The sequence below is a fragment of the Antennarius striatus genome, chromosome 13 (genome assembly GCF_040054535.1).
Source record: "Antennarius striatus isolate MH-2024 chromosome 13, ASM4005453v1, whole genome shotgun sequence".
Taxonomy (NCBI): Eukaryota; Metazoa; Chordata; class Actinopteri; order Lophiiformes; family Antennariidae; genus Antennarius; species Antennarius striatus.
Genome location: NC_090788.1, coordinates 3386532 through 3406053, shown reverse-complemented (window position 1 = coordinate 3406053; position 19522 = coordinate 3386532). Strand labels below are relative to the sequence as shown.

The following is a 19522-nucleotide window of genomic DNA, read 5'->3' as shown; positions in this document are numbered from 1 at the left end:
AGACAGAGAGAGAGAGAGGGAGGGAGACAGGGGGAGGAGAGACAGACAGAGGGAGGAGATCCTGTGGAGGAGTATCAGTTAGTGTTCAGTCTACATCCAGCAGCTCTCAGTCTCTCTCTCTCTCTCTTTCTCTCTTCTTCTATCTCTCTATTCATCCGTCTGTCTCTCTACTCGTCTCTTTCCCTCTATCAGGATGGACCACTTTCATTATGGATTATTGATTACTGTGTTTCTGCTGCTGATCAACTGTTTTAACTCAGTTTACATCACTGACAACACAGGTGAGACACCGCTGCTGAAAGAGCACCACTTCTGACACCAGCACTGCTAGCGTTACCTCACAGGTGACTTTTACTACAGTACTTCTACTAATCAGTCAGTGTAGCTGTGAAAACTGTCAGTTTCTTCACATTAGAAGAGGTTGAGTGGCAGCAAACCTACCGAAAAAATATCTAGTTAATATCCAAAAGCTGTTAAAAAATTCTTCTCCAACAAAAAATCTTAATTATCCACGTCATAAATTGATGAAAATAAATAGAATGTCCAACCTTTTATGGGGAAAATGTAGGAAAAGTCAGCTTTGGTTGTGTCTGCTGCTCTTCAGCGTTTTGCAGTGGATCCCGTCTGTGTTGTCTTGTCTTGAATGCGGCCGTGATGATTTGTGTCTGACGTTCAGACGTTGAGTCGATGATGACACTGAGCAAATACTGGTTCAGCACATGCACTGAAGTTCAAGTGGAAATGTTGCCCGATGAAGGCATGGTCCGGGAATGCCTTCACCGCAGACAGGATGAAAGATAAGGAACTTGAATTACAGCAAAGAAGCAGCGGTTTTAATGAAGAAAAACTTTGCGAAACTCTAATTATTCCAATCTAGCACAAAAGTAATTTGTAATTACTGTAAGTAACTACTGTTACTGATGGTTCTACTACTATAACTGCATGTCCTCACACCTATAACACTCTTATCAGCACAATCTATCCACAATTCTACATCAGCCTCCTCTCCTTCTCTAGCGCTCCATGCTGTGACCTCTGACCTCTGCAGTGAAAGTGAAACAGTCCCTAACAGGCAGGGGCAGACGGGGCAGACTGTCGTCCTGGTTCAGATGGAAACTGTTGTGAATGAAGGAACGTTCCTCCGATCTGTCTCTGAGCCGCAGAACTTTCCTCTCCACGTTTTTTCCATAAATCTTTGTGTTTATGCATCTCTGTCGTTTGGGGAATGTGAGCGATTCAGATCCTATTTCAACTTTTTTGTAAGCGTGTGTGTGTGTGTGTGTGTGTGTGTGTGTGTGTGTGTGTGTGTGTGTGTTTGCAGCTTGTTAAATCACCAGATAAGACTCTCAGAGGGGTACTGTATACATGTACACACACTGTATGAACTCATTCATCCATACACACTATCTGTCTACACACACACACACATTGTGATTCATGATGTCACTCTGCAGCAGGTGGCTCTGAGCTCTTTCCCCCTGTGGTGACTTTATTTGTCACTAACAAGTTATATGTGAAGTTATATCCCATCATGCCGAGCACAAGCTGATCATTTCTTTCTTCTTCTTTCTCAGATTCTCTCCACCTGGTCTTGTCAGACTTCAGCATCGTCCATCCCATCAGAACCGACTCCGACGGGAGTTTCCTGTCAGCCTCGGTCTCCAGCCGCCGTCAGCTCCGAACTAAACGACATGAGCGTCACACGAAGGACACGCCCTCGGGCAGACGTAAACGACAGGCCCGAGCAGACACGCCCACGTCACGCCAAACTCCACCCATGGATACGACAGGCCCCGCCCCGTCAGGTCCAAGTGGGAGGTGGCGGGGAAACGCAGCTGAGGAAGTGGAGCTTTTCTACAACCTGACGGCGTTCGGACGGGAGCTCCATTTGCGGCTGTACCCCAACGCCCACCTCATCGCCCCCGCCGCCACCATCGAGTGGTGGGAGGAGTCAGGGCAGAAGCGTTCCCAGCCAATCGTGGACACCGGCTGCTTTTACACGGGACACGTGTCCGACATGGAGGACTCAGCCGTTGCCATCAGTAACTGCGACGGACTGGTAGGGGTCCAAACAGTGTCACACCTGCCTCGCTCCTCATCACTCCCTCATTCTCCACCATTCCTCCTCACATTTTTCCGTCTTGATTTCTCATTCCTGCTGTTTCTCCTTCTTCTTCACTACTTCTTGTCACTCCATCTGTTTGCCACATCATCATTCCCTCCTGTCACTCCTTCCCTTCACCTCCACTACTCCTCAGATGACATCCTCTCAGTCTCTCCTGTCACTCCCCGCTACAACCTGCCAATTATCCCCTCCTCTTACTTCCTCCTCATTGCTCCTGCCTGTCTCTGCCTCCTCATCACCTCCTCTGGTCAGTCCCTCCTTTCAGCACCTCATCAATTCTCATTTTTACATTTACATAGGTCCTTCTTGTCTCTCTCTCATCATTACTCTTTCCTCTCATCCCTCCTTCTATTCCTTCCTTCCCCCAATCATCACTCCCTTGTCTGCCTCCTACTTCATCAATCGCTCCTCCTTCCATCCCATCAAACATGCATTTAGTCTTACCTATAGCTGCATGACTGATTTATAAAAGTGTATATTTAACTGCTATTGTAAAATTCTCATCTCAGATTGTAAGGAATGCAGAGACAACTTCAAATATCTGTTTCTGTTTGTTCCACCTGCATCTCACCTGTACCTGTCAACAAGAGGAACAGAGAACAAAGAGGAGGAAATGTTTCATGAGTTGCTTCAGTTTTTTGTTTTTTTTAACAGAACCACAGTCTGTTGAGTGAATGGACAACAAGTTCACACAGGAAGAGTCTTCAAATATTAAAGCAGATATGTCTCTGTTGTAGGATTCATTCACTTTCATGTAAAATATCACATCATACAACAATCTTAAAGCGATAAACACTAAAATAATAATATTAATGGAATGAACCAAGATGGAAAAAAACTTTTAAAACACAGATTTTTGTTAAAAAATAATCATTTTAATGTCAGCAGAGAGCAAAGATAGAAACCGAGCAGAAACAAGTTGATTCATGTGAGACAGAGAAAAAAAAATCAAGCTGCAGAGACACAAACCGAACGCTGCAAAACATGACGACCCGAAGCCGCTTTGACTCGCTGCCGTTCAATCTATCTGTGAGTCGGTTCATCGTCTCTTCTTACAGTGTGAGCAGGGTCACCTGATTGAAGCCAGATGTGAAGGAAAGATGAGAGGTGTTCAAAGACCCGACAGAAAAAAGGAGAGAAAATAGATGACTGGGAAAGAAAAGAGAGGAGAGAGAAAGTAAAGATATCAGAAGAAAAGAGAGAGAAGCATTAGTAATTTACATGTTTACAGGATTTACAGATAATTACAGATAATTTACAGATAATTAATTACAGGAGATAGCATTATATTTAATAGATATTACACTGGATATGTTTAGTATTAAAACAGGAGCTGTACAGTAGATTAAAAATATATTTGCAGAGCATCACAATGTAAATTTACTGATTATTACACAAAATATTAAACAGATATAATATGGAGAAACTATACGTTTATATTAGATTAACTGGAGATTTACAGAACCTTACAGTGTAGATTTACAGTAAATTATAAAGTAGATTTACTGACTAATAATTTGCAGGTTTAATGTATATTAAACAGTAGTATCACCTCTTCTTGTTTCCAGGCCGGGATAATTCAGATGGGTCAGGAAGAGTTCTTCATCGAGCCTTTGGATCGGCGGACTAGAGGCGAAGAAGAGAAGGAAGAGGAGGAGGGAGGAAGGAAACATATAGTTTACCGCCCCTCAGACATCATCAAGAAGCAACCGGCTGTCAATCAGTCCGGAAACGCCAATCAACCTGTTGATGACTTCCTTCGAGGTGAGAAAATACAGACAGGGTTCTTTAATAAATGTTTCTAATCATGTTACCTGTTCACTATCATCATGATCGGCCTGACATCAGCACAGACAAGAAAAATGTAAAAATAACAAAAACTATTTCCTCTCTTGAGAGAAATCTTTATACAGATGGTTTTCCATCGTAGGAAGAAACATTGGTTACAAACTTCTCTGACTGGATGACGGCCAGAGCGCCTGGTAAGAGATCACATGACGAAATCCCCAAAAGAGCAACCACAGATCTGGTTCTGATCTGGAACCAAGTAATATTTTGGATCTGGTGATCAAGAATGTTTAAAATTATAGGTCTGATTGAAAACCCACCGCTGTGAAAAACGAATCACGCGACAGATTTGTGTGGATGCAGCTCTGCTGATTCAGGCAAATTTTATCAGTCAACCTTTGACAGAACAGTCTTCACGCTATTCATTTGGTTACTTTTAAGAATCTTTGGGGGTTTTTTTCAAACATTTTTAGCAAATCCAGGCTTACTTTGACAAAAATGCGCCTTTTCATGGAGATGTTTAATAGATTTAAACATTGCAATCTTAAGAATCCGTAGTCACAAACACGGCTGGAATGTGATTTTGGAGTTCAGGCCTTTACTTCACATTACAGTGAGATGAAATCATGACATAAACAAAGACGCAATCTGTTTTTAGTTCCTCCAGAAAGTCTGATGCGTTGTTTCAGCATGAGGAATGAATCAAACTGAAAACAGAGAAACTGCTCCATACAACTTGGCAGAGAAGGGAGCTTTTTAACACACACACACACACACACACACACACACGCACACACAACCACAAGGACACAGACACACACAGCCAGCTGCAACGTGGCAGACCAAGGTTCAGAGTTGTGGAAGTTAGGAGTTTATAGATAGTTCATCTTCTGAATTGTTTGCCCTCTCAGTCACTGACTCCTGAAATGTGTTTGTCTTCATAGCAACTTCAGCCAAATGCTGAGTTTTCTTTGACTCCGTTCAGACTCACACTGAGCCTCCATCGGTGCAGCGTGACCTCCAAGTGTTTCTGTCATTTCCTTCACTGCAGATTCAGCTGATGTTTTTGCAAACACTGGCGTACTCGGGAACTGCGTATGAAACATAAAACAATGAGGATGTGAATTGTTTAAAGAAATGAGACACATTTATTTAGTTCAATGCAGACAATATGAAGTGTCATTCTGACTAAACTGCTGTTAAACAAAAGATTCCTCTCCAGAACCCATTTTCAAGTGTTTTCGTGCAGATTTACTGTCGATGTTTAAAGAAAGAATGCGTCTTTACAGTGAGTTATGAGCGTATCTGGTCGGCTTAGAGAAACAGAAACATTGCTTTTGGAGGTACGTTTGTATTCGGGAGGTTTACTGAATACGAGTACATCCACCTCCATGTTTAAACTCTGAAAACATCTTCCAGCCATCTGCTCTGGTCCGTGCTGTCATGGGACACGAGGTTCACAGGCTACAGTGGAGAAACATCTAGTGTACATAGATGGCTTTTATTCTAGAACAATGCTTGGCATGTAACAGTATAGTGTTGCAACACAGCGTGCAGTTTGAAGTGAAACTATATGCTTATATGACCGATACCCCTCGGTCTAATAGAAGAGCTTGCATTCTTTGTTAATATGCATAAGCGAGGCCTTTTCCTGTAAGTGCTCATTGCTTTTTCCGTTCAACACTTTTATATTAAGTAGAAATGAAAACTACAAACTTAAAGGAACCGTTTTCTTTTCTTTTTTTTTCACTTCCCTCTCCAATGAAAACACAGCTTTGCTCCAGCTTCTGACACCACAACATGACCTCAAACCTGTTAGTACTTAAAAATAAGAAGACATCAACCTGGCGATGCGTCCTGCTCACTGACACACCTACAGAAGCAAACATCTGGCTTCCATCTATCCTTAGATCGTCAGTCACTCAGCTGATATTAAACTCCGCACCAGCAAATTATCACCCATTTAGCTGACAGGCTGTATAATGAGGCAACAAAACACAAGCACAGTAGTTACTGAAGGATAGAATTATTTTTTTCCAAAACATTGTAGAGTGGAACATTAGTCACATGGGCGTTGCTAGAATCGAGAAGTTCAATTTAGGTCGCCCAACATCCAGGAAAATGTAGAGAATTATATAATAACATTGGTAAAAGGAGTTCATTGGATTTTCTCTGTGTCCAGTTGGTGGTGCTAGAGAACAAAAACATTTACATATTATTTAGCAGTAAAACTAAAATAAAAGTCGTAATTGTCAGGAAGGGCTGGCTTCCTGCTACCACTAGGTGGCGCAATGACTATAAATTGTTAATCTGATTTGGGTGTCGTCAAGCTAGTACTCTCTAACCGTGTTGGACAATGTTAGATTTACGACTTCCTGTTTGATGAATTTGCCATGAAAACAATACAATTTCATGATTGCTAGTGAAATCATTGTAAAATTTCCAACCAAATGGAGTACAGTCCAACTTCTTACCAGTGTACCCACAAAACAATATGTTAGCCTTCTGAAAAAATGATGGAGATGACATGATGACTGAGATTTCTTTCAATTTGTCTCTAGGTCCTCTTTTAGGCTCTATGAATTTGAACAAGAGTGTGCTGACGTCCCGATCCGGCTCGGCTCGGCATCGGCGCTACATAGAAGAGGCTGAACTATTTAATATTGAGGTCAATTAACTGTTTCAATCAACTGTTGGTCTTGTAGAGAAGACTGTCCCACATCTCTTAACCTTTCCTAAAGTTCCTTTTCCTTTTTCAGGTTTTGTTAGCTGTGGATTATTCCGTTCTTCTTTTCCACGGTCGAGACCACATTCAAAAATATCTCCTGACATTCATGAATATAGTAAGTAGAAAGCTAATCACAGATTTTTGAATAAGTAGTAATCATGATAATTTAGACTAAGCTTGTTTTGTTTTTTGTGAAAACCTGTCTGACTCCCCTATCGTCTTTATACAAGAGTAAAAGCTCTTCAACCAACTGGTCACAGTATTTTTTGAAAGTCTCTGATCCAGACCTCTTGTTTAGGGTTTCAACTTTCTATCAGTAGTAATCATGTTAAACTCAGTTAACTGGATTGTACCCTTAGCCCACCAGCGAGCAAGGGCACTGCCTCTAACCCCCCCCCCCCCCCCCCCAAGGAAATGAGGGCTGCCCAGTCATAGCCTTTAGCATGTCCCAGGACAGCGGGATTTGTTCTTCTGACTCCAGAAACTGCACTCATTCAATTTATCAGACTCAGGGGACCCCAAGTCTGCAAACACGGAACAGTATTGGTCTTGTGACTTCTTCAGATTCTTTTACCCTCTTGTGGGATGTGTGTTTCCGGCACAACAGCAGAGTCACCAGCTTCTAAAGTTATTTCAGAAATCAAAGTTGAAGCCTCTGTTGTAGATCTTCCTGGTTAAGACGTAAGACAGAAATCTGGAAACCCAAAAGCAAAACATATTACAACACCTGTCTATGTGTTCCAGGTTAATGAGATCTATCAGGATCATTCTCTGGGTGCAAACATCAATGTTGTTCTGGTCAGAATCATCATGTTGTCTCCATCGAAGGTATGGCATTAGATTGTTTCTGTTATTCGTTTTTTTAAACTACTGAAAATAACAAGACTCCTTCCACCAGTCTCTGGAAATGATCTCTGTGGGGAACGCCCAGAAGAGTTTGGAGAACGTTTGTGGTTGGTCTTATCTCCAGCAGAGGGACCAGAGCCACACCGAGCAGCATGATCACACCATCTACCTGACCAGACAGGAGTTTGGCCCCTCCGGCATGCAGGGTACCACTGCTAATACCTCCACTAATGCTGCAAGTATTAGTAGTAGCATCACCTACCTCACCTGGTAGTACAGCCCCTAAGGCACACAGTGTGCAATTTTTGATGCTTTTGCCATGACTACAAATACCAGTACTACTGTAAGTTTGTATCCACTGGTGTGCAGAGCAAAAGGACCAATGCTAACATCTTGTACATGACCAAATAGATAGATTAAGCCTTTCCTAAATGCAAGGTTCTAGTTGTACCATACCTATTACAAATTTCTCTTGTAATACAGCCTCTCTGGCTGGGCCCTGACATCTTGCACCTGACCTCAGATCTGTTGATCTCTCTCTACAGGTTATGCTCCAGTTACTGGAATGTGTCATTTGTACAGAAGCTGTGTCCTCGTAATTGAAGATGGCTTTTCTTCGGCCTTCGTAGCTGCCCATGAAACAGGACATGTGTGAGACATGCACACAAAGACACTATAAATTCAAATTTCTTCTAAGACTCACGAGTCTCTACACAGGGACAGTAATGGACTTCCAGGTGTCCATGTCCAGGTAAAAACAACTTCCTGGTGTCCAAGAAAAGTCAATGATTGACTGTCAGGTATTCAAGTAGACTTTCTGGTTTCCATATCGACTACAACAGACACACAACATGATATCTATGAAGACTCAAAGCTTTTTTACCATGTCCTTTTTCTGCGTTTGATAGTTTATCATCATTTTCTCCCCGTCTGTCTGTCTGTTTTAGGTTAGGGATGGAACATGACGGTGAGGCGAATGAGTGTGATGATGACGTGATGTTGGGCAGCATCATGTCTCCACGGGTTCAGGCCAACTTTCAACGGTACCACTGGTCCAGATGCAGCTGGATGGAGCTGCACAAGTACCTGCAGTGTGTACAACTAATACCTCTATTAGCACTATACTGTACATAGAAGGTATTTATAATTATCTGAGTGTAATGTCAAGTCTTTGCTGTCTGTCTGTCTCTGTGGTTCCTCCACAGCACCTATGACTGTCTTCGTGATGACCCATTCAACCACGATTGGCCATCTCTGCCACAGCTGCCTGGGTTTCAGTACACAATGGACCAACAGTGTCGCTTCGATTTCGGACCAGGATACAGTCTCTGCACTACAGTATGTTTGTCTGTCTTTGATTTTGTGTACTTTTAGTTCTCCTTTGCTTTTGGGTTTGAAACCTGACCTGGGGTCTGTCCCTGTCCTACAGCCTACAGCTTTCTCACACTTCTAAAACCTGCCGTATAGGTGAAGTGGTGACTCTGGATTGGTGATTGGTTTTTAGGAAAGGATCTGTGGGTGTACAAACTTGAAGGAATGATCGAGTTTTAGGGTGTGATGTTTAAAAACAGGCATGCTGGCAGCTACAGCTCAGGCGTTAGGGTGTTCATCCATCTACAAGAATGTTGGTGGTTTGATCCTCGACCGTTGAATTCTGCAAATGCTCTAGTACGAGTTAGCGAGCCTTTAACTATCATCCTTTCACCATTAAGTGAACTCGTGTGGGCAGATATGACATCCTGATGTTTTTTTCCGGTTAGAGATCAACATCACATCTGTTCAGGATATTAGCTGAAAAACTTTTAATGACATCACTGAGCAAACTTCCCCTGGAGAACAATTTACATGAGAACATTACAACAGAGAATCTGCAGACTTTGATGAAGTCCTTCTTCGGAGCATTTCCAACATTACAGCATGTCTAATAAACTTGATCCTTGAGGTCCTGAGGGTTGTCAGGGTCATGTTTGTGTTGAATTTGACGCTTTTTACAGTCTTCCTTTGGGCTTGGATTTAACAAGTCAGAATTTCATGTTTGAGGAGGTTATACTCTCCCTGTTTTGTGTTAATGTTCGATGTTCGCACTTGCATTTTGACCTATTTTATGTCTGTTTGTGTCCAGTACACAATCCTTGACCCTTGTAAACAGCTATGGTGCAGTGAGTACAACAACCCGTTCTACTGTAAGACCAAGAAAGGTCCACCACTGGATGGGACAAAATGTGGACCAGGGAAGGTGAGGATTCAGGACATCCCTGCATGACAGAAAGTTGATTTAGTCAATGACAGGTTTTTGGACTCAAATGGCGTCTGTCCCAATTTTGTCTAGAAAGAATTTCTTGTAATTCCAGCTGTTGAAAGATGAAGAAGCACTCACTGGCTAAACAAAAAAGCTACGTCATGGTAAACACTGACTGTTAAGGACGTCAGTCAATGATTTTTTTTGACATGGTAGCTCATCTCTGGAATGAATATCAGCCTCTGGCTTTTCAACTAATGTCGGCATCAGGCCAACATCTTAACATGTCCAATACTTTGGCTCGTGAACAAACCAGGCATCTGCCAAACATCTGCATGTTCACATTGTCATAGCAAACATGTTAGCATGGTGATGTTACCTTTCTGCTGCACTGCCAATGAAACTATTGACAAGTGTACGATGTGTGTTCACTGGTGTGTGTGTGTGGATCGGGATGGGATGTCAGGTGTGTTAGATCCTGGCCTTTGGGAAGTTGTGTAGTCTCCTCAAGATAGGTGAGCATAATTTAGCCGTCTCTCGTTGCAGCACTGTTTTAAAGGTTTCTGCCTGAAGCTGACTCCTGACATGCTAAGGCAAGATGGCAGCTGGGGAACATGGAGTTCTTATGGCAGCTGCTCCAGGACTTGCGGTGGCGGCGTCAGGTTTCGGTCCAGACGCTGTGACAATCCAGTGTGAGTAGCCTGTCCATCATGTGTCACAGCAGCCTCACCCATCGAAGACTAACCTGTCGTTGTTCTCAGTCCAGCCAACGGGGGGCGCACCTGCTTTGGGAACAGCTATGAGTTCCAGCTGTGCAGCCAAGAGGAGTGTCCACCACTGACTGACTTCAGGTCAGTTTTTTCACCTTTCATGCAGTTGTCCATGTGGACAGTTGTGATTTATTTTACTCTACTCCACCCAAACTCCACCAAGTCCTCTGTTCCACTGGACTCAGCCAGACTCGCCTTGACTGAACTTTGTACGACACGATTCTGATTCACTTGGCTGCGTTTTTTATTTGAATTTGGGTCTTCAATCCCAACATGACACAACATTAGTGACTGTCATGTCACTTCGTGTATTTATTACTTCCACCAGTTGATTCATTTTTTATCTTTCAGGGAGGATCAATGCCAAGCCTGGGATCCATTTTACGAACATGAAGGAAAAAAACATCACTGGTTGCCATACCAACACCCTGACCGTAACCACAAACATTATTAATACACACCTCACACACACACACACATACACACACACACACACACACACACACACACACACAGATTTTCTAAACCACACTCATAGACGCTTTTTCCAAATTTAAAGATTAAAGTTTCCTCTCTGCTCTGCGTATGTGTCGTATATGCATGTTCATGTGTGTGTGTGTGTGTGTGTGTGTGTGTGTGTGTGTGTGTGTGTGTGTGTGTGTGTGTGTGTGTGTGTGTGTGTGTGTGTGTGTGTGTGTGTGTGTTCGCATGTTAAACTCATCAGACAGGAATCCATTATTGGAAGGAAACTTGCGGCCTCCCCTCCTCCCCTTAACTCTTTAAAGTCTGAAAATATTTTGATTTCCGTCTCTTAAAACTTTCCACCTTAAGTATCTCCGACTATCTGTGGTGAAATTTAAAGAGTTAGCGCTGCAGTGCATCACTATATTCCTGTGTTGTATTCCAGCTGATGAACGCTGTCGTCTATACTGTCAGTCAAAGGAAACAGCTGCGGTGGTTTCCATGAAAAGAATGGTGCATGATGGGACGCCGTGTTCCTACAGCGATGCCAACAGTGTCTGCGTCCGAGGAGAGTGTGAGGTCTTTATTTGGATTTAACTTCTTTAGTCTATATTGTAATATAATATGCTCTGTATTGTAAAATAGTATGCTGTTGTATTGTTGTCATTTTGCAGTTCATTATATATTGTATTACTTGTGTCCATAAAATAGCAAAATACACACAAAAAATCACAAGTGGCAATTGCTGTTATTGATTGAGCAGGAAATCTGAATTATCTACAGCATGTCATTGCCAGAAAAGCTGATTCCTGGCCACTTGTCAATGTACATGGATCATTGTGTCATTTTTAATTTAAAAGGACTACTCTTAAGTCTATCTTCTGTAAACGAAACGTACGCAGACAAATGTTTATTTTACTCTAAATTCAGCCATATTGCCGGATGTTTTGCCATTTAGTCTTGGAAGGGAGTCTTCGGATGGAATGTGATGTCAGTGCTTGCCCTCTTCTTTCAATAATCACTCCCAGTGTTCTTGGCAGAGTCAAGAAAGGAAATGGGATTCTGAGGTCAGATTCTCAATCAACTTAATTGGAAGACAAACAGGAACTTGACCAGAGTTTTCCGTATTTCTTGGAGTACACTCCAAGTAACGCTTGAGATGAATGGTTATTGTTGAGACTAAAGAAAAACTTCCCTCTAAAATTGAAACTCATTAAAAGCTCATTTCTGTTTTCAAGAGAAATTGAAAGTGCATCCTCTAGTGCTGAAAAACCTGTGATCCTGCCTGAGACACTCTAAAACCAAAATTATGAGGTTATATCATTCTTGTAGCTGGAGTTTGATCAATTTTAGATAAATGGATGACATTTCATGACAACATTAAAACTTTTGAAAAGGTTTAAAGTGCTATTTGAATCCGTGAAAGTGGGTATTCAAGCTAAATCTGAACAAGCTTCTGTCATAAAACTGAAAATTGAGTCTTCAACCTTCATAAAACCATAAATAAATGTATCCTCTCTTTATTTTCCATGATAACTATGAGGTTGAAAGTCTGTCAGATGTATTGGTCTGACTGTGTTTGTCAAACTTTTGCAGATTTAGGAATTTCAACGTTGTCCAAGAGGGCCAGTTATATTCCAACTGAGATCTTTCGCTCTTGTATCCCTTGTTTCAACAAACAGCATGTGGGTTGCGATGGGCAGATTGCTTCAGATCAGCAGGAGGATCGATGTGGTGTCTGTGGAGGTGACAACTCCAGCTGTAAGATCATCAAAGGAAACTTCACCCGAAGTGCCCAGAAACAAGGTCACTGAAAAACATCTGATCAGAAGACATTTTTAAGTTTCCTTAAGTTTTGTATCTAACTGAACAATTTTCCAGCCAAACATTGACTTTTTATTCAATGTAAATTAGTACCGAACCTAGAAGCAAAGTAGTATAGTCTGGGAAACGAAATCCTACAATCATGGAAACAAGTACTATTCATTCCTGATTATTTCTTCCCAAAACTCTTCCAATTACTTAGGATACCTGAAGATCCTGGAGATACCTAAAGGAGCCCGACACCTGCTGATCCAGGAGTTCAAAAAAACTCCACACATCTTGGGTAAGAGAATGCAAGAGGCATGTGTTTGTTCAACATGAACAATGTCTTAGTGATTGTTCTGGGACCCATTTTGTCCTTCTCCAGCAATGAAGAACCAAGAGACAGGTCACTTCTTTCTCAATGATGAAGAGGAGGAGCCAAAATCTAGAGTACTAATTGAGAAGGGTGTGATTTGGGAGTACAGTAACACAGAGGAGCAGGAGTCCATCCAGGCAACAGGACCTCTAAAATATGGAGTCCTGCTTATGGTCAGTCCACCAATGCAAGAAATAAGTCCAATGTGCTCACATTGCATATGAATGGGGTCTAAACAGCTGCTGTTTCTCTCTGTCAGGTTCTTTCGCATGGTGAGACCAAGGTGACAGTGTCCTATAAGTACATAATCCAGGATCGTCTTCGCTCCCCGCTGGAGTCCAACCTGGTACAAGAAGATACCATCTTCTACGAGTGGGCCCTGAAAAAGTGGTCACACTGCTCCAAACCCTGTGGAGGAGGTTTGCATCCTACTGCTGGCTATCAATGTAACAATTGGGATTACTAAGACAACAGGTACAAGGTTGATAACAGTGTTGTCTGGTTGCCAGGGAAACAGTACACAAGGTTTGGCTGCAGAAGGAAGGCTGATGGAAAAATGGTTCACAGGATGTTCTGCTCAAACATCAACAAACCAAGAGCCATCGGTCGAAAATGCAACACTAACGCCTGTAGCTCTCTGCGGTAACAGGAAGACTCAAATTGATAGACTTTTGTAGATCCTACTCATTAGAAACTACTGGTATGGGAGTGCATGGGCACCAATCTAACTGTGTTCTGCAGGTTCATCTGGGTGACTGGGGAATGGGAAGAATGCAGCACCTCCTGTGGTCTGTCAGGTTGGCAGCGTCGAACAGTTAGTTGCCAGCAGACATCCGGCACGAGACAAAGGCAGCGCCCAGTGCACAGCAAACTCTGTGGCGAGGACCGCCCTGACGGGAGACGAGTCTGTAACCGCTTGCCCTGCCCAGCCTCTTGGCGATATGGGCCCTGGACCCCGGTATGTATAGTGACACTAAAAGATTCTTCACAAATGAACTAAGTCCAGTTGCTTTCTAATTAGTCCTATATTTTGTGAATTAGTGCTTCCAGAGTTTCTATATTGTCTCTGTTCTTTTTCATTGTGGAAAACCTCTTCTTTCCTTCTGGGTCATTACCTTTGTCTTTCTAGGTTTCTTTTGTCTGCCGCATGAATAAAGTTATTTCTTTTGGACTACCCTTTACTTCTCTTTCTGGACCTACTCTCCCATCTCTCTCAGGACAACTTCTACCTTTTTTTATATTGACTACAGTATTCTTTCTTACTGGACTACCCCTTCCATCCTTCTGCATCACTTAAGATGTCTTTTTTTCTATAGTATATCTAAATATATATGTTGCTGGACCTTCCTTCTCTCTGGACTAATTTAACTTTGTCTTTCTGGACAACTGTATTTTTCTTGCTTACCTCTACCTAGTCTCTGAACTATCACTTACTTCTGTCTTTCTTGAACTCCTGTTCCATCTGGACAACCTTGAATTTGTCTGCTTAGACTGCTTGTTCATTTTCTGGTTTACATGTCATTTACCCTCTGTCTAAACTACTTCTAGCTTAGTTGTAGTTCTATAGTTATAGTGGTAACTTCATACATTTGGGTCTACATATAACGTTTGTCTTCTTGGACTACTTTTTTCTTCTTTTGGACTCCTTCTGTCTTTCTCCTGGATCACCTCTAACCATCTCTCACCGGAAAAAAGTTGTTCTGTCCTGCCTCTGAATTACTTTCATCTCTTGCCCTCAGCATCTGGGCAATCCTTAAATTACTATTTCCAAATTAAAAATCACTTTTTTTGTGGGCCACCGCAGTTCTCTATTTTTTAACTTTTTCTTTCTTCTGTCTGGATCAGAAGCTAATCTACCTTTGGAACATATCTGACTTGTGTAGAATAGACATATCAACTTAATTGGTGTGTTCATGTTTGCAGTGCTCAGTATCTTGTGGAAACGGGACTCAGGAGCGGCAGGTTGTGTGTTCAAGTCCTGAGGGTTTGCCCAGGAATTGTACTGGACCCAAACCAGTCACAGTTCGCAAATGCCGGGGTACTCTTTGCAATGGTAGGTTGATCAATTAAATGATTAAATGTTGAAATCTATAGTCTGAGTCTACCTGAAAGTTTGTGTGTCCCCCTGCAGGTGACCAGAAGAACTCCATTGTTAGGTGGCTATCCAGATCCAACACAGATTCCCCATCTCCAAAGATATCCTCTAGTAAGACACACCAGACTCTTGCTCTTGGTTTCCTTTACATGTCTTTCTTTTCTTTTTCTACTGTTTCTGATCAATCTCCCAAAGAGTTCCTCTTTCTGGTCTTGTACATATTCCTGTTTTCATCATTCTCTCTTCCCACCATCTTCAATGGTACAGTTATTGCTTTGGAGTCAGAGGGGTTTACGTGATCTTCTATTACAAAGTAAAAGCAGGTGGAAAGGGTGCAGATAAAATGTCTTTAGACAATTAATCTCATGTTGGACTCAATAATCGACTGGTCCCCAGTCAATTATTGACTGGTGGTCTTCATCCACTGAACCATTTCTCCCAACAGGGCAACGTTGCCGTGCTGACCGCTCAGTTTTTTGTCGGATGGAGGCGTTGATTCAATACTGCTCCATTCCTGGATACCGACAAATGTGCTGCAAGTCCTGCAGCACATTTGTGGGAAACATAAGCAACTCAAACATCTCCAGCAACTCCAGCAACTTCAACTCCAGCAGCACAAATCCACTGACCTCCAACAGCAGGTCTGAGCAGATAATGTTCCATTAACATCCACTTTAGCACTTCAGTCTAATTGATCGCTGACCTGTTAAATATCATTAAAGTTGTTTTTCAGACTTCACTAACAATGTTTCTGTGTCTTAGTTCATGGGGTTCGACCACAGAGATGATGACTTTAACTGCCACCTCCTCCTGGTCTGGCATCACACACATCATCAGTGACGCCATCACCACTCCATCTCTGAGCATCACTGAAGCTCCACAGCCCACCAGCAGAAGCACCACCGATTTTGTGTACGTGGAGTACAACGATTATGAAGATTACTCTTCTTCTGAGGGTTCTTCCGTCATTGCTGACACTCCTGCTATCAGTTCAACTACTTCCCCAACCTTCACTGAGTCTTCTTCTATTACTACAAGAGGTCCAAGAAAAAAAGTTCCACCTTCTTTACTCAAGAGGAAATCCACCACTCCTGCTACACCCTCTGCGGTACCTTCAAGAGTACTTGCTGAGGGTCCCACAGCAGTGCCAGTCAGGACAACCGAGACCTCCATCACAGCTTCACCTGATCCTTATGACAATATCACTACTATATCATCACCAAACAGAACATCAGGAGGGAGGAGACCTGATGTGACAGAAACTGATCCAACACCAATATCATCCTCATCAACACCATTCATGTTCCAGCTCTCTAAGAAGGAGAACAACTCGGTGGATGAGGTGTCATACCGGATTGTGGGATTGGATGGTGACATCAGCAGGGGACAGCAGAACTATTTTGTCCAGCGAATGCCGCCGAGTCGCGAGCGAACGCAAAACAAACGCATCCAGCAGCTTTTGAATGAGAGACGTCGTCAGGATCTTATGAAGAGATCCACCAGAAGCAGAGAGACCAGGACTGAGAAGAAAGATGATGGATCATAAAAGTGTTTCTGCAGTGTTAGTGTTTTATTGTTGATAAAACACTAACACTGATGATGCTGTATGCACAGCACGGTGCAGCATTAGCTTACTTCTCATGAACACTAATGAACTCTTAATGAGAAACAGAAACAGGCTGCAGAGTAACAAGATGAGACAAACAACTAATGAGGATTTTCTCAATGCTCACGACAGTATAATTTCTCCTCAGGTTTACAGTCAGGTTTGCGGCAAAGCAACGTTAATTATTCTTGAACCTAGAATATCCTGAAGTATCTGGATTTGGTACATAATGATTGGTTACACAAGATCAGAATGAGGAAGCATTTGCCTGATTATTCTTCCTTCAACTTTTCATCTGTTGGATTTTCTCTGGTTTTCAGTTGTTGCTTTTCACTTCTTGTAACTGTGTTTTGAATAAAAACTCTTTCAGCTGCTGATGTCGTTGCAATTTACCAACACCTGTTAACCTTTTCATGTACTGTTACAACAGCTAATGGATACTACTCTTAATCTCTGAGCTAAATACCTTTAGTTGTGTTGACGTCCTCTCCAGAGGCTGCTCTAAATGCTGTTTATTCTACAGCGTGTAATCCCCTCTGGTTAGTTCTTCTCAAATGGTTGTATTTTAATACAAAGCCTCATTTTGAAGAACATCAAGTTCCTCTGTTTAAGTTTACACGTGGGTCTGTTAATACAAACTCCACATGTGTATGTGGGTTTTCATTGTGAACGTATGCATCCATAGTTCAACAGGTTTGAATGGCATCAAACCAAAGTGGTCAGAAAGAATAAACCAATAGCCAACATTATTCAAATGTGTGCATTTATTTGTAGTAGTCTGACACAACAGAAGCCAATACTGAGCAGCAATCAGTCCTGATATAAACACCAGTAATCAGTCAATTATCTAATAATGATCAGACTCAGCTGCAGGTGAAAAAGGAAACAGACGTTTTTCTTATTAATATTATTTCTTTTTCAGCTGCATCCTTTCACCCACGGTAAAACTTTGCAGTAGCTCTGCTCCTCAAGTATTACAGTTTTTCTTCCTGATTTCCTGCAACATTCCATCGAAATATTTTTTACCACCTGCTGCTGGGAATCTGCCTGTGGGGGTTAATTTCTGATGATGGTGTTGCTATTCCAGGTTACTTAGTTTTCAAGAATATTTTTGACCATGACTCAGTTGTGCTTGGATCTTGCTCTTGGTGAATTCTATGGTCCTCCCAACCATGAGCTTCATATGCTAGCCATGTTTCTGATGCTTAGGGTTAGGGTTAGGCTTACTGACAGTCACCTCAAGCATTAACGGTTTCTGAATTGATACAGCACAAACATATTACCCATCACCCATCTGGTATACCAGAACCATGGATTTATTATTATTATTATTATTATTATTATTATTATTATTATTATTATTATTATTATTATTATTATTATTATTATTATTATTATTATTATTATTATTATTATTATTATTATTATTATTATTATTATTATTATTATATTTGAAGATTACTAAAATTACATCTGTTTATCCCACTGAGTCACTTTTTTTTTGTCCATAATTCAGATATTATTAACAGTCTGGCTTTTAATCCATTTTGCATTTAGACTTGAAACAAAATCTGGCCTGGAAATATATCCAAAGGGGAAAAAAATAAAGAGAAACTCAACTCTAAAGCTCACTGTTTAATATGTTATCTGTTTTGTTTTACTTTGCAAAATGAAGGGTAAAATCCTCTTTTCATAAAGATTTAGACAAAAACCAACAGACAAAAAACAAACAGTGCCCCTCCAACACAACGAAACACTAACTGACACTAAGACTAACCGAACACAAACCACCTGTCTCTAGAGTTTGGTCCTTGTTGCATCCTGTCTGTTTGTCTTTTGTTCAATATGTTCTCGTGTCAAAGTGTTGATGTTTTCAGCCAGTTTTCAAAGCAGTTGGATCATTGTGACCTCTGTGGTATTTTATTGTTCACATTAATTCTTAGTTATGTCTGTTTTTTGTTAAAAGTTCTCTTCTTGCATTATAAAATCCAGCTGCTCATCTGCATCAAGCTGAATCTAGATCATATGATTCACAGCAGCTTTGTTTGTTCATGTCTGCACTTCGGGTGGAAACAGCTGACTAATTTCAAAGAATTTGTATCTGTTCCTCTGACTCACGCAGATGAGAAAAATAAAATTACTGCATCAAAAAAGGACACAACATTTAACTGCAGGGTTTTTTTTTCTAATATTACCTTTAAGCTTTCTTAAAATGAGTGTATACACCTTTACAAGGTGCAATTTATCAACATCTACGTCCATAATTTGATGTTACATTCTATTTGGTTGTGACACTTGAATACCTTTAATTATTATTTCATCAAGAAATATAATTTTTTAATGGCTAGCTTAGTTTAAAATGCCATAAAATGCATCTCAACCAATTATTTGCTGAGATGGCTATGGATGTCAAAATTAAATATTGTTTTGGTGGAAATAAAACATTTTAAATGTTCACGTTTTGGTTTAGGGCAAAATAGAACAATTTCTTTTGATCACAGTGACAGAGTTTGTCAAATAAAACAGAAGAAAGGTCATAAGTAACCTAACAAATTAATAAAACTAATTAATCAACAAACAAAAATAGCTCACAATTAATTTTCTGGCAATTATAGTCGTAGTTTGTTAGTGTTTTGATATTAAGTCAGTGTTGAAGAGATTACCACTGTCTGCAGTTCAAT

The 19522-nt window shown here is 41.2% G+C and overlaps 1 protein-coding gene across 1 annotated transcript; it reads left to right on the top strand.

Annotated features, from left to right (window-relative positions):
• Positions 1 to 96: 96 nt before the first annotated feature.
• LOC137605949 (A disintegrin and metalloproteinase with thrombospondin motifs 2-like) lies at positions 97 to 17590 on the top strand. The gene is made up of 25 exons (XM_068330913.1): positions 97 to 281; positions 1575 to 2059; positions 3694 to 3889; positions 6475 to 6581; positions 6673 to 6756; positions 7386 to 7469; positions 7540 to 7693; positions 8033 to 8138; positions 8435 to 8578; positions 8693 to 8825; positions 9610 to 9723; positions 10273 to 10418; positions 10488 to 10577; positions 10848 to 10930; positions 11404 to 11537; positions 12641 to 12764; positions 12985 to 13065; positions 13150 to 13313; positions 13400 to 13559; positions 13650 to 13782; positions 13882 to 14098; positions 15064 to 15193; positions 15272 to 15346; positions 15681 to 15876; positions 15998 to 17590. Exons 1-25 carry the CDS (start codon positions 194 to 196, stop codon positions 16779 to 16781), a joined length of 4212 nt encoding a protein of 1403 aa, XP_068187014.1. The 5' UTR covers positions 97 to 193; the 3' UTR covers positions 16782 to 17590.
• Positions 17591 to 19522: the final 1932 nt, after the last annotated feature.

Excerpts from the sequence above, each read along its gene's own strand:
- LOC137605949 (XM_068330913.1), top strand. The coding sequence starts at position 194 with ATGGACCACTTTCATTATGGATTATTGATTACTGTGTTTCTGCTGCTG. Across the intron at positions 13,560-13,649 it reads CTCCAAACCCTGTGGAGGAG|GGAAACAGTACACAAGGTTT; the intron begins GTTTGCATCCTA and ends TCTGGTTGCCAG. Across the intron at positions 14,099-15,063 it reads GATATGGGCCCTGGACCCCG|TGCTCAGTATCTTGTGGAAA; the intron begins GTATGTATAGTG and ends TCATGTTTGCAG.